Below are 16199 nucleotides of genomic sequence, written 5' to 3'. Positions count from 1 at the left end.
TAGTAACAAGGTAACTGGTATGCAGTATAAACTTCTGCTAGTTGATGCCTGTTGGGGAAAACGATGAGGACTGAATGAAGTTTAAGAATGTAGTAGTTCTAGAAAGGAAGAATTAGCTAAAGACTATTCTTGGTGGAGGAGGAGATAGGCAGAGGAGTTGTGGTGGTGGTGGTGGTGGGGGAAAACAGGCACATTGAGTGGATTTGGCTAGTTTGAAACAGCTGGAACTGTGATCCTAAAACCAAGGTGTCACATAAAAAGCATTGGTGTGGGTGGTGATGCCATGTAAAAAGCATCCAGTATGCTTTTTAAAGTGGTTAGCATTAGGAAGGGTACCCAGCTGTAAAAACCAAGCCAAAACAGACTATAGAACCTGATGTGGCCCCTGACCTTGCCAGTTCCTATCAAGTTGTCCAACCCATGCCAGCATGGAAAACAGATATGTATGATGATGATGATAATGATGGTGGTAGTTGTGGTGGTTGTCATTATCATCACCCTTCTCCAAGACAGGAAGGGTGGGGTTTGAGAGAGATTTACCTTGAGCGTCTCCATATGTGCTCCTTCATTGGTTCATAATAATATTCAAACATCTCAAAAGTAAATAGACACTCCTCATTGTACTGTTTTATTATTTTCCAAAATTTCTCATTACTACGATGCCCAAATGGGTTAAATCATTAAAAACTACACAAGGCATGTCTGCTAAATACTAGATGAAATATTTAAATCCATCAAATTATATTATTTTACTTCTAGAAATAAAGCTTCCAAAACATGATGGTGTCTATTTACTTTTGATAAGTCTGTATATTTCATAGTGAGGAGAATGAAGCCTCTTCCATATTTCTTTTATATTTTTTCACATTCTGTGTTCAGTTCCCAAATGTGTTTTTTTATCCTCAAGTGAGTCCCTCACAATATTTAGTGTTGAATCCTTAATATAACATAATAACAAAATAATCATCATCATTATGACCATCATCACCATCTAACATCAGTTTTCCATGCTGGCATAAGGTTGAACAGTTTGGCAGGAACCAGTAAGCCAGAGTATTGTGCTAAGTCCCAATGTCTGCTTTGACATAGTTTCTACAGTTGGATGCCCTTCTTTAAGCCAACCATTTTACACAGTGTACTCGGTGCTTGTTATATGGCACTGGCGCAAGTCAGGTTGCCAAGTACTACGGGGTACCCAAAAGTAACCAGAAAGTACTCTGTAGAACAAGCCCATTGTAGTTCAGGCTTCCTGCTGCTAGAAGCCACTTAGTGGCTGACAATATGTGCATCTCTGAGGATGAGCAGAAGTAGTGTGGGAGCATCATAGCCATGTGTTGAGAGGGTTTGAATAAATGTAACAAAAACAAAACTTGAAAATATTTGCCATTTTTCATACTTTCAAGAGGTAAGCAAATATGAAATAACAGTTGCTATCCAAAGGAGAAAAATTGTGTCACACAGTTAGTGTATGTGTCCTCCACAATGTCCTTATTTTGATTCAATCTCAATTCAAATTATTTACCAAGCAAATGCAGTTAACCCTTTAGCATTTAAGCCAGCCATATCCAATCAAAATATTCTACTTGTTTGATAGTCCAACTGACCAGATCCGACTTCTCATACCTACTCTACTATGTCAGTCCAAAAATAAAGTCTCATCATTGAAATCTCAAGGCTTCAATATAATGCAGGATATATTCAAAAACAATGTGAATAAATAAGCGTTATATTTGACTGAATAATGTGAATGTTAAATGATTAAATATTGTTTTTTTATGTATGTTTGTACAAAAATTTCCTTGCTTTTGTTTGAATGGGGGATATTAATTGATCATTTTGCCCATTAAAAAAATTTATAAATTATTATTAATCTTTTATTTTATTGGCTTTTCTTCCAGTTCCAGGAATCAATAACAATGAAAACCACACTTCAATGCAAATTCTACAAGCAGAAAGAAAAAGACCACTGTCTGTGGGGTACTCGGTTGAATGGAATTGAATATTTGTGTAGAATTCCAGAAGGCAGTACCTATGCAGAAATTATGGAAGAGCAATATTTATAAAATCTTTTATTTATTTTTTTTTTGTTTTTTTAATAATTTTCTTTAATTATTGAGGGTGATTGGAACTGAAAGTGTGTTTTGTTTTGTTTTTTTTTTTCAACCAACCTAAGCAGCCGCGACACCCCCGCGCCTCCACAGCCAGATTTTTTAACTTATATATATTTTTTTTTAAATATACTTTTTGATATTTTCATAATGTTGTTCTTATTGTTCTTCCGATGACTATTTCTTTGTTCTTCCGCGCTGCCTCATCACGCTCACTCCTTCTGACACTTTAACTATCAAACTACCACCACCTCCACTACCACTACTAGCCTTCTCTCACTCTTACTCTTTCTCTCTCTCTCTCTCTCACTCTTTCTCAGATATATATATATATATATATATATCTTTCTTTCTTACACATGCATATACTGTTATCTTTTTCTTTCTTACTTTCTTTTTTTCTCACTTTCTTTCTCTCTTTCTCTGTGATGAAGTAAAAAAAGGCATAAAAAGACAAGACAATTAAAAAAAATAACCAAAAACTCATTAAGAAATCAAAGTCAATATCAAATATAAGAATTTAAAAAAAACTAATCAAAAGACAACAACAACAATAATAATAATTTCTTTTTATTGAGCACAAAGATCTTAAACTTTTATAAAATGGAAAAATGTTGTGTTGTGATGTTCATGTCTTTTACCCCCAAGGACATAAGCAGCATTAGGGGAAGTGAAGCATCTTTCAATACTGGTATAAAAAAAAATAACACATAAAACTCAATGCACCAAGAACTGATCTCTTACATCACATATTAAGGACTTTCTTCAGTTGTGAGGGATTGCCCATCAGCTACAACTGCTTTGGAATGAGATCCAAGCTACAAACCTGGACGCTATCAACATATTTTTGCACAGTATGGCCAAATGGTTAAGAAGTTCACTTCACAACCATGACATTTTGTGCTCAACTCCAGTGCATGACATCCTTGGCAAATGTCATTTTCTCTTGTCTTTGGTCACCCACCATACATTATGAGTGAAAATGTGAAAGCAAAAACTGTATAGAAATTCATTGGATGGAATATAACCATAATTCAAAGTTACAGTCTTGTCACACATGTTGATTGAGCCTGAGAATTACATTTAAGAGTATGCATGTTTAGAATGCTTGACCAGTTTATACGTTAATTCAGGAGCAGTTAATTCATTTGCTTGAACAGTTGAACCTGCATCATCAAAACCGACAATGAATCATCCATATAACACACGCATACATTTTATTATAATGGCTTAGTCTTAGGAAATAGGGCAGTACCCTTGGCTCTCTTTAGTACCACTGTGACTGATTGGAGGAAAGGAGGAAGTTATCGTCAAATGGAAGGTGTCACTTAAATGGTACTGTTTAACTGGGTAACCAGGTTGAACCTTGGCTAGTAGCCAAGAGCATGTATGACCACGCTGATGAAGTTCTACAGTTTCCATCTAATTTCAATCACAAGATTTTGGTTGGCTCAAGGCAATGGAAGAAGGCACTTGTGCAAGATTCTGTGTGAAAAGATTAAACCAAAAATCATGTAGTTGTGAAGTGAGTCTCTTGACCATGCAAAGATATATATATACATATATGATATATAAATAGTGTGTGTGTGTGTATATATATATGTATGTATATAAATATATAATATGTATTTGTGTATGTTCAGATGTTAGTATTCACCTCTCAGCCTTAGTAATGTAGACCAAAGGAAGGTAGACTTACACAGTTTAAATTCTGAACTTTACTTTGGTTGTAGGAGTAATAGTCTAACAGTCTTGGGAAGAGCCACCTCTACAGTTTTGTTTTTTTGGAGGTTGTTTTTTTAATGCACAAAGCATGATACACACACACACACATGCACACACACCAATATGAGAGTATTCACAGGTTCATGTGGCTAGCTTTACATAGCTACTAGATATTTCCGGCTGAGTGAGAGCTAGAGAAGTTGAAGCTGCTCCATAGGTCAATGAAACACTCATCAGTTTTACAGTGCTGCTGCTAATTACCACTGTTGATCTATATAACATAATGATAATAATCCTTTCTGCCATAGGCACAAGGCTGAAATTTGTGGGGAGGGGGCTAGTTGATTACATTGACCCCAGTGCCCAACTGGTACTTATTTTATCAACCCTGAAAAAGGATGAAAAGCAAAGTCAACCTCAGTGGAATTTGATCTCAGAATGTAAAGAACTGGAGGAAACTCCACTGAACATTTTGTCCAGCATAGTAACAATTCAGCCAGCTCGCCATCCCCGTAATAATAAGTTGTGAAGGGGTGTAGATCAATACCAGTCCATAAGTGGTGCTTATTTTATCAAAAACCTACCCCCACCACCCAACTTACTAGCAGAATAAGACACAAAACAACATACAGTAGTGTTAGAAATCTGAATGAAGAGGTACTGTTAGGTATTTAAGTCAGCCCTTTACTATTTCTGACTTGGGTTCTTACTTAGGCTCAGGGCCAGTAATTTTGAAGAGTAGAGTGTTAGTTGGTGCTTGACTACTATTTATTTTCTTGACTGCAGAAGGATGATAGGCAAAGTTGATTTAAGGAATGAAAAGAGCCAAAAGGAATGATAATAATAATTTCTACTATAGGCACAAGGCCTGAAATTTTTAGGGAGAGGGTAAGTTGATTACATCGCCCCCAGTGCTCAACTAGTATTTCATTGACCCCAAAAGGATGAATGACAAAGTCAACCTTGGCGGAATTTGAACTCAGAATGTAGTGACGGGTGAAATACCGCTAAGCATTTCATGTAGCATGCTAATGATTCTGCCAGTTCACCACCTTAATAGAAATAATACCACAGACTTGCTTATCAGTTGCTTGACCGTAACCAGTTGAGCATCTCCCTTAGTGGCTGACGATATGCGCATCTCTGATTACAGGCAAGAGTAACGAGAGTGCATTATAACCATGTGTTGAGAGGAATTCTTTGGGGTTTGAATAATTCACCTCTGGAAACATGAGTGTTTTGTTCATCATCCTTAAACAACACTCATTCTGGGACCTTTTCAGCAGGATGGGCTACTCAATCTGAAGAAAATTCTAACTGGGCCCCTCCTGCAAGGTCATGCACTGTTTATCTTGATATGATATCACCATGTTGTGCATATATGGTTGTGATACAGTGCCTGGTGTACCCTTATCAGACAGGTAGCTATGATGGGTACATTGGGTCTCATAATTTTACCCCAGTGTCACTTTGATAGCATGCATTGCTCTCTCATTCAATAATAATAATAATGATAATAATAAAATAAAACCTATCCAAAACAGAACACTTAGCTTGGAGTAAGAAGTAAGGGCCTTGCTGCAGGTGTATATGTTTCTGAAAGCAAGATATATATTTGTGTGTGTATGTGTGTGTGTATCATTTGTTTTTATGCCAAGTTATATATAAAAATAATTTTGACTTTATACTTTTACAAGGAAAAGGCTGACAGTTACTTCAAAGTTTTGGCTTGCTCACCTTCAAAATTCTGACAAAGGTGACCAAACTGAAACTTTTAAACCACACTGGCAACCTTTTCTTTGTAAAAGTTTCATATATATATTTTTTTTTCACACACACAGTTATATAAAACTCCAGATGGGCATGAGTATGCAGTGTACTAGAGATCATTTAACTTCGCTTATTCTGCTACGAACATCGTGATTTCACATTCTAAACTCATATATACACCTGCGTACATACGCCTTGAGGTCAATAGGGCTGATTTCCCCCAACCCTCTTGATTGATTCCTCTGATCAGAAATGGTCAAACAATTGATTTCCTATTTATTGCGCTGTTGTATGGCATAATATCTACCCCACCATTTAAATGTGTGTGTGTGTAACATGTTACATATATATATATATATATATATATATACAGACAGACAGAAGGACAGGAACACACACACTTTATAAACCCACCCCAGAAAGCATTAATGGTTGCGAGATTAAAAGTGTACTGGATTTTTACTGAACCACAAAGACATGTTCCAGACATACTTGGTTTATATTAATACAGCTGTTGTGTTGTGCAACCTGCGGTGCCTGCCTCAAAGGAATGGCAGTTTTTACAAAACTCAACACTGTGTAACATAAAAATACAAAAAAACAAAAAGGAACAAAACAAAACTAGCCAAAAGTACTACTACAAAAATAATATTTGCTTCACAGTTGAGTGATTCTAAAAGGAGCATCCAACTGTAAAAATAAATAAAGGAAAAAAAATTTATTTGCTCCTCATATATAGACAAACACATAAAAAGAAAAAAAAAGAAAATATGTGAATGCAAATATTGAAAGATCAATCCAAACCATGCTAGCAAAATAAAATAAGACAAGAAGGGGTTAAATGGGATGGCAGATAAAAACAATAAAAATTTAAAATAAATCAGTAAAAAAAATTAACAAACTATAAAAAAAAATAATGCAAAAATTAACCAAAAGAAATTCAACATTTGCATATATTTCTTTCTGTTATAATTGTTCGTTGTTGTTTTAGCATTGCAGGTAACCTGTGATCCAGTTTTCAGACAGTACCTAGATGTGATCCACCAATTTATGGTGGAGCATTATACTGTTCACTTCAACATGCTTAAAGCATTTGTTGTTATTTAGTCCCAGATCAAGACCATATTGTACACTCCAACAACTTGCAGTGCTTTTATATTATGAGATACAACATGGACGTCTGAGCATGTTATTGTTATTTTTCAACCTCAAATGATCCCTGATCCAGCAGACCTATTATGATCAAAAGCCTAGTTATGACTATTCCATCTTCTCTTTTTCAAACATAATGTATCTAAGGCTACATTCTTACCTCTTTTTTAAGACATTGATATAATATGAGATAGATTTACTATTATTTCAAGCAAGTTGAATATCTACTTGGAAACACTCATATTGGTGAGGGTGGATAAAGTGTTACTTTTTAACCCCAAGTAAATCCTGACCAAGCATTCCTATAAACAAAGGTATCCCATTTATTTTTGTTTCCAAAGTGTTAATTTGGGTTGCATTTACCTTATCTGTCTTCTTTCTTTTTTCAAGACAGTAGGGTAGGGTTTGAGGAAAATTTGGTAGCACTTTGTACCAACTTGAGTGGCCATAGGGGTACTTCATGCTAGTGGTGGTGATGGTATTGTGAAATTGTTGGTTGTATTGTGTACATTATTGAGCCATCTGTGATCAAGTAGACTTGTGGCAGTACATGATGAAACATCATTCATACTTACATTGTTTGTTGTTTAGCCCCAAGTCAAGACTGATCAAGCAGACCTACAAGTAAAGATATTCCAACCACGACTATCTTCCCATCATTTTAGGGGTGTCTAGAACTACCATTACCAAATGCAGAATTTTCCAGCTGGGATTTCCTGGAACTCCAGAGTCCCATGAGAGATTACGAAGGATATAGATAATTTTATTATAACTTATTCCCTTAATTGAGGAAATTTTGGCATATATTTAGTAAAAATCACTGATGGGGAAAAATAACTTTATAATAGGGAATTGTAGAGAATTTGGTTATAACAGTTAACTTAGGTTGGTACCAAAAGGGTTAAACCAATCTGAGGTTGCCCTGGATTTATGATACAAACCTGCTGTTTTAAAGTGATCCAAACTAAAACCTTCCATCAAAATGTCAACAAAGTAATTTTACTAAATTCCTTGTTATTTTCAAAATTAATTGAAATAAAGGCAGCATATTTCCACAGGAATATGGTAAATGGGTTAAACCAATTATCTGAAAAATATATTATGTTTGCCTTATGAAATCTAACAGCATACCTATACAAGTGTGCCCCTTACCTGACTTCATTTCCTCATAACTTCCAGAAAAATGGATGGATGTCTTTTAATGAAATTTTCTACAAATACACTTCAGATGGTGTACATTCCAATTGTGTCAGAATTTATTGTGAAAATTTTTTTCAGAGCTTGGGAAAGAAGTTTTGGAAAATTTACATGTGTTGGCTTCTTCATAACTTTCAGAAACATGGGTATCTTCTTATAAAATTTTCTACAAATATCTTTCAGAGTGTGTATATTGCAATTATGTTGGAATCTAATATAAAAATAACAATTGTTGGACACACACACACAAATACATACTGACACCCATTGCATATATCTACAAAATGAAACTTGAAACTTTTGAGAAAAATTGTGATGTTTGTCAGTATGTGTGCATGCATGCAAACCTATGGATCAGCAGTATCTATCTATAACCGACCTGTCCCTTTATATATTGTAGATCATTGGCTAATGTATCCTCCTTTATTTAAGGCAATAGGGTATGATCTGAGGGAATTTAACTGCTATTTCTTGAGCATATGGAAGCAACCTCACTGGCTCATGTAATACAGTGAGGTGTAATAGCTACTTAAATGGAAATTTCATAACACTGGCCATGTTTATAATAGTTTACATAATTGTGTGCTGAATAAATATCACCAGCACAATATTAAATATGATAACTTCTGTCCCTAGCAACAAGTGGATGGAAGTTGGGAAACTTTTATCCACTTAAATGTGTGAGATAGAAGAGGTTGGGTAGTCCAGTGAGGTTAGTAACAGAGTTGGTGAGATGATAAATAATAATAATGAGAGCTCTAATGGAACATACTCTCTGGGAAAGGACTGAGTTATGGTTGCTAGTATGTGATTTTTTTGTCTTTTACTTGTTTCAGTCATGAGACAGCAGCCATGCTGGGGCACTGCCTTGAAGAATTTTTAGACAAATGAGTCAACTCCAGAATTTATTTTTTAAAGCTTGGTACTTATTCTATCATTTCCTTTTGCCAAACTGCTAAGTTATGGGGATGTAAACACACCAGCACCAGTTATCAAGCAGCAGTGCAATACAAACTGATACACACACATATAGATATATATGATGGGCTTCTTTCAGTTTCTGTCTACTAAATCCACTCACAAGGTTTTGGTCAGCCTGAGACTATACTAAACGGCATTTGCCCAAGGTGTTATGCTGTGGGACTGAACCTGGAGCCATGTGTTTGGGAAGTAAGCTTCTTACCACACAGCCATGCTTGTGTACTAAACAGAAACAGGAGAAAGAAGAGAATGTATTGCTAGAATTAGACATTGTTCTCTGGCCATGCTGGAGCGCAACTTCTAGGACATAGTCAATTACATTTACTTCAGTACTGATTTCATAGATCCATACATATATTATTGACTCCAAAAGGATGAAATGTGAAGTAGAGCAGGAAAGATGGGAATATTTAGTCTATTGTTACAAACTCACTTGCTGTGCTGCATTAAAACATAGAACTGATTTAAGGTAGCAATCTGGCTGAATCATTACAGCATGGGACGAAATACTTGGCAGCATTTCATCTGACTTACGTTCTCACCAAGGTAAATTTAGAATTATAATTGTGGCCATTGCTGGTAGCATGATCTTCGGATGTTGGGCCTCACAGAGGGAAGGGTAAAGGTGGTGAAACTTGATCTTCAAATGTTGGACCTCACAGGGGTAACAAGTGACCAAGATCTTTGGCAATATGCTGTGCTTGAGAAAACTTGTCAAGCCAAGTGAAATCGTTGGTGTTACTGTTTCCAATGTCATATAAATGGCCCACATACCAGTGTCACATAACACACACTCTTGGGGTGGTTGGCATTAGGAAGGGCATCTGGCCATAGAAACCATGCCAAATCAGATTGGAACCTGGTGCAGCTTACCAGTTCCAGTCAAACTGTCTAACCCATGCCAGCATGGAAAGTGAATGTTAAATGATGGTGATGATGATTTGCTTCTTGCAAGATTTTGCATGAATATGAACTACACTCACGGAGTGGTTGGTGTTAGGAAGGGCATCCAGCCGTAGAAACACTGCCAGATCAGATTGGGTCTGATGCAGCCTTCTGGCTTCACAGACCCCAGTTGAACCGTCCAACCCATGCTAGCATGGAAAGCGGACGCTAAATGATGATGATGAATAATAACTTATCAACAAGCTTCATAAATATTTTCAAATATATGGGATGGAACTTAAACTTCTGTCTTAAGTTATTTCGAAACATGCAAACTTAAATTATGAAGTACATAAACATGCAACTAACCCTACTCCCTTATGCCAAAATTTGAAACCATTATTATTATTATTATTTTGATACAATTTATTGTGATCTCCTTATCAGGTCTGTAAGGGTAGCACAGATGGTAACATGCTGAGCAGTAATTAATTTCATTGATTAATGACTGAGTTCAAATCTTGCCAGTCTGCTTCAACATTACATTACATCCCACTGTTGGTCTGCATAAAACATTTACTATATTCAGTTCAATGCACTGCAGCTACTTCCAACACGTTATCTGTGTGCATGTAGGTACAAATTATATTATGCAATAGAAATTTATTCAGGATCAAGAGGTTACCAACTTCTCAGGGTATACCACCAAGTAGCATAATGAGCAGAGAAGACAATAATAGAACTTTTTATGCAGTATATAGGATTGTGTAACCTCTTGTCAGTTCTAATTGAGTAGACTAATAATGTGAACAATTAAATAAAGTGAAGAGCAACTTGAGAAAAACATGAGAAGGTAAAATGTTTGACAGATGTGACATATAGTTAGTGAGTTACAATAGCAAGGAGTTGGTTTTTCTCCACTTGCAAACAAATTGGCATGCTATATCATGTCCCTTCATAAACCACATATATAATATAGAGCTAGTCAAAAGTGAATGTAAAAATGAAATTTAGTATTTTTCCAAATATGCTTTGATATAAAGGTGAAACTAAATCATCAGTTAGATACTTGAGAGTAATTTAGTCTGCATCCCAACCACAGTTTCAGTTCAGTCCCACTGGATGGCACCTTGGGCAAGTATCTTCTATTATAGCTCTGTAAGTGGATTTTGTTGACAGCAACTAAAAGAAAACTATATAATATGTATACAGGTCGTCAACTTACGACCACAATTGGTTCCAACTGACTGGTCATAGGTCGGCCTACAGGTCTACATAACTTTGTTTTATATTTTTCATTCTCAGGTAAGAGTTACACACAGCATTCTGTATTATACTATTATGCTGGCATTAGTCAAAAATTTTGGAGTCTCAAGCAGTTGTCTTAAAAACAAATGCGAGGTTGCCTTGATGTCTCCACGACAGGATATTCATCCAACACTTGGAATAACCACAGTGGCAATCAATAACCAAACCTAGGGGAAGCATTTGTTAGCTAACATCCCCCATAGATGGGTTAATTTCTAAGAAATTCAACCCATTAGATTTCAACTGGACTATTTATTATTGCTGGAGTGTCAATTGTCATAAAGTCAATAGGTCACAAGTCAACAACGACCTGTATATATATATATATATATATATGCTTGTATCTCCTTGTCTTGACATCACATGATAGTTATAAGAGTGTCACTGTTGTACTAGCAGATTCTGTGAAAAGATTCTGGCCATGGGGAAATATTACCTTGGGAGGCAGCCATTGGTTAAAAACCTACCTCAATAAACTATGACCCATGCAAGCATGGAAAAGTGAGCATTAAAATGATGATATGAATAATTGGATATTTTATATTTCCTTCTGTTTGACATTTAAGCAACTGCAAGGTTTATCAATATTTTACAAGTTTATGGAATTGTGTTCAAATAGTTGTTTTACATAGCAATGGACTCAATTAAATGTATCTGTTGGTACTAAACAGAAATATTTGTAATGATTTTATGAGGTATATAGATACAAATCATTTGGCAAATCTGACAGACCTTATGCTGAACATCAAATCAAGATGTCATACTTCACTGTGCTGGCCATAAGTAGAACAGATAAGTCCTACAGAGTTAAGTGATTGATGAATTATGTGTAAAATAAATGAAATTACTTGTGGGGATTGAACAGATCAGTTAAATGGTTGTTAAACATTTATTATATATAGTTACAATTATTTGCATATTAATTCTTAATACGTCTAGACAGCTTCAAAAGCAAAATATGCTGGTCACTGTAACATATGTCAAAGGAGTAAAATTTCTCTCTTTCATAATGATAATGTATTCAACACACTTGATTCACTGGCATGCAAGCTTCTGGGACATTGCATGCCAACATCTCTCAGCAGCCAAAAGTTTCCTGGACCTTTGAGTCTTGCCAAAAGAAGAACAGTTTAACTCCGGTCAGAGAACCTAATGTTTTTCTATTTTAAATTGGTGATGATAATGCCTTATACTATGTGTAAAAAATCTTTGCAGTTAAGTTATGATTTATTCATATATATAATACATACATATACATTTATATATATAGTGATAGAAAACAGGGGGTGAAGAAATCCAGGTGAATACCTCAGCACTCCATGTGAAAAAAAGAAAACCTGGCTAACAGAAAGTCAAGTGAGGAATATAGGTTAACAATACCAAGTGTTCCATAGAAACTGTAAACCAAAAGTATTCACCAATTAATTGGTTGGTGCATTAATTGCAGAGTATAATAGCAATCAGGCAAATGTCTGATTGCTATTACAAACCAGTGTCTGATATTTGTACACATACATACATGTCAATGAGGCTTCCATCGATTGATCAATTGTGTGATGTTCATTGAATTAAGTGGTTGAGCATCCAATCCAATAGTATCCTTAAGTTGAATTATACATACAATCCATCCAGCAGGCTTTCACACAGCTTCCACCTAATCAAGTTCACACCCAAGGCATAGGTTGACTCAAGGCAATAGTAAAAGGGTGCTTACCCAAAATCTAATGCTGTTGATTCAAATCAAGGATCTAGGGATTGTGAAGCAAACTTTTCAACCACTCAGTCATGCTACAGCCATAATACACACCCCCACACACACACACGTGTATGTGATCATACTGCATCCAAAATAGACATTTTTTTTGTTTTTTACTTGTTTCAGTCATTGGACTGTGGCCATGCTAGGGTGGTTTTAGTCAAACCTTGAAGGATTTTAGTCCAATAAATCAACCCCAATACTTTAACAAACTATAATACATACATACAAACAACGAGGCTTCCACACAGTTTCTTATTTCTTTATTGCCCACAAGGGGCTAAACATAGAGGGGACAAACAAGGACAGACAAAGGGATTAAGTCGATTACATTGACCCCAGTGTGTTACTGGTACTTAATTTATCAACTTCGAAAGGATGAAAGGCAAAGTCAACCTCAGCAGAATTTGAACTCAACGTAACGGCAGACGAAATATCGCTAAGCATTTCGGCCGGCGTGCTAGCGCTTCTGCCAGCTTGCCACCTTCCACACAGTTTCAGTCTACCAACTTCACTCACAAGGCATTAATAGTAGAAAACACTTGTCCAATGTGCCATGTAGTGAGACTGAACCTAAAACCACAGGGTTGCAAAGCAAGCTTCTTAACCATACAGCCCTGTCTGTACCTAATGTTATATTTATGTATATGTGTGTGTGTGTGTGTGTCATATGAGAAGCATATATCATACTGCACATCTCACACTTCTTACATGAGGGTATATTGAGCATATCTATGTGTTTGTATCACAAAATAAACATGAATTACAAAGATAATGACTAAAGCAATAAAATATCAAATAAACAAAAGATGGAATTTGGTTGCCCAGTCAGCTAAATATAAACCAGCATCTGTATCACACTCCTGCCAGAAACAGAATGAAAGCCCTAATGACGTGCCAAAAAGAAAAAAAAAGCCTCTTGTTGCCTCTATTTCTGTGGTTTATTTGAAATGCTGGCTGAAAGTCAACTTAATATGCATTTATATTGTGTGTGCTTTTTGTTGTTTTTGTGTTTTCAGAGAGAATGGTGAAGACTGGAAAGTTTGGAGGCGGTAGAGACATTTTTTTTTTATAGCTTTCATTAAATTCTTTGTTTAATCATGACATTAATTATGTGCTAGACTGTCTGCTTCAGTAGGGTTATAGATATATGGTTTTTGATGGAAATATGAAAGCAAATATGCATTCATACGCACACACTCATATGAGCAGATATACACATGTATGCTGACATACACAAAGCCACTCAATTAAAAGACTCTAGGCAAGGTTAGATGTCAAGAGCAATAACGTAATGTGCAAGCACAAACAGATATAAGTTTGTGCATGCTTGTCTATATATGTGTATGTTTATATATATATAGGGAGATGTACTCGCATAGCAAGTAATTTGATCTGAGATCGTGTGCTGAAACGAAGACAATTGCAGCGTGGAAGGTGTTTATAAGCCATTTAAGAAACACACAAAAGCCGTTCGATTCACTTCAACATTTAAGTTTAATTTGTCAAAATATTTTTGTCGCTAAAATCCGCGACCTGTTCACTGACAAAGGCCGTGCTGCATCTCGTGTTTATATATATATATATATACACATTCATATATAAATATATATCAATATATATGTATATTTATGTATATTTATATATATAAATATAAATAAATATATATATATATATACATAAATATACATATAAATGTATATATATATATATATATATATATATATATATATATACACACACATATTTTTATATACATATATGATAATGATGACAACAACAATGATGATGATGATATACATATATATATATTTTTATATATATAAATATATATATATATTATGGAGTTGTACTTGCATAGCAAGTGACCTGATCTGACATCATGTGCTGAACAAAAATAATTGCAGTGTGGAAGGTATTTATATAAGCCATTTAAAAACACACACAAACCATCAGATTCACTTCAACATTTAAATTTAATTTGTCAAAATATTTTTGTCGCTTTCAGACCGCAACCTGTTCACTGACAAAATTCCATGCTGCATTAGAGAAAATAACTAACTGTCACTTTCTCAGATGCAGCATGGAATTTTGTCGGTGAACAGGTCTCGGTCTCAAAGCGATGAAAATACTTTGACAACTTAAATTTAAACGTTGAAGTGAATCTAACGGTTTTTGTGTGTTTTCAAATGGCTTATAAACACCTTCCATGCTGCAATTGTGTATATATATATCTTTATATATTCTTTACTTTTATTTGTTTCAGTCATTTGGCTGCAGCCATACTGGAGTACCACCTTCAGTCAAACAAATCGACCGTAGGACTTATTTTTTTAAGCCTAGTACTTATTCTATCACTCTCGTTTGCCAAGTTACAGGGACATAAACACACCAACACCAGTTGTCAAGGATGGTAGGGAGACAAACACATGCATACGCACACACACACATACACATACACACACACACATGCACATATACGACAGGCTTCTTTCAGTTTCTGTTCACCAGATCCACTCACAAGGCTTTAGTTGGCCTGAGGTTATATTTTTTCTCCTTTCAGCTCAGACCTGTGGCCATGCTAGGGCACCACCGTTTTGCTACACTCTTATTATTCAGAGCCCCCTCTAATATGTGACATTTGCAGCAAGATAGATTCATCCGAGACTCTCAACATTTTGATTTGAAAACATCTACATCTACATTGTATAGGTCCTTCAGGCTCTTTGAGAGAATATTGAAAAGCTATGGACCCTGAACGCAGGCTGTTGCACTAACTCGTGCTGAAGTGTGATGGCATTGTGCAGTGTCGACCCCCTTCTGGCATTGGTGTAGCTTTCCATGCCAAATTTGGCACAATTCCTCTAAGGATATTCCAGATAAATATTACTGCATACTTCTCCCGCATTTGCTCCAGAGAGTAGAGTCTTAGCTGTTTCAGCCTTTTCCAGTAGCTGAACTGTTGCAATAAGACAATCTTTTTTGTGAAGCTTTGCTGGATTGCTTCAAGACCGCGGTTAATTTTACACTGTTGGGTGAGCATAGCTGGGAGCAGTAATACAGGTGGCTGAGGACAAATGTCCTCCAGAAGACCGTCATGGTTTCCTTTTTCTTACCAACCACATGGTTCCAGGTTCAGTCCCACTGCGTGGCACCTTGGGCAAGTGTCTTCTACTATAGCCTCAGGCCGACCAAAGCCTTGTGTGTGGATTTGGTAGACAGAAACTGAAAGAAGTCCATCGTATATATGTATATATATATATATGTTTGTGTGTCTGTGTTTGTCCCCTAGCATTGCTTGACAACCGATGCTGGTG

The 16199-nt window shown here is 35.8% G+C and overlaps 1 protein-coding gene across 1 annotated transcript in view; it reads left to right on the top strand.

The window, feature by feature from the left end:
* LOC115211921 (CB1 cannabinoid receptor-interacting protein 1) overlaps positions 1-2256 on the top strand; it is a 67519-nt gene extending 65263 nt beyond the window's left edge. Inside the window, exon 3 of the mRNA XM_029780670.2 lies at positions 1899-2256. Coding sequence (XP_029636530.1) covers positions 1899-2063 — 165 coding nt within the window. The 3' untranslated portion in view covers positions 2064-2256. The remainder of the gene's footprint in view (positions 1-1898) is intronic.
* The last annotated feature ends 13943 nt before the right edge of the window (positions 2257-16199 follow it).

This window comes from Octopus sinensis, linkage group LG5 (assembly GCF_006345805.1).
Source record: "Octopus sinensis linkage group LG5, ASM634580v1, whole genome shotgun sequence".
NCBI lineage: Eukaryota > Metazoa > Mollusca > Cephalopoda > Octopoda > Octopodidae > Octopus > Octopus sinensis.
This window is presented reverse-complemented; position numbering and strand designations above follow the sequence as displayed.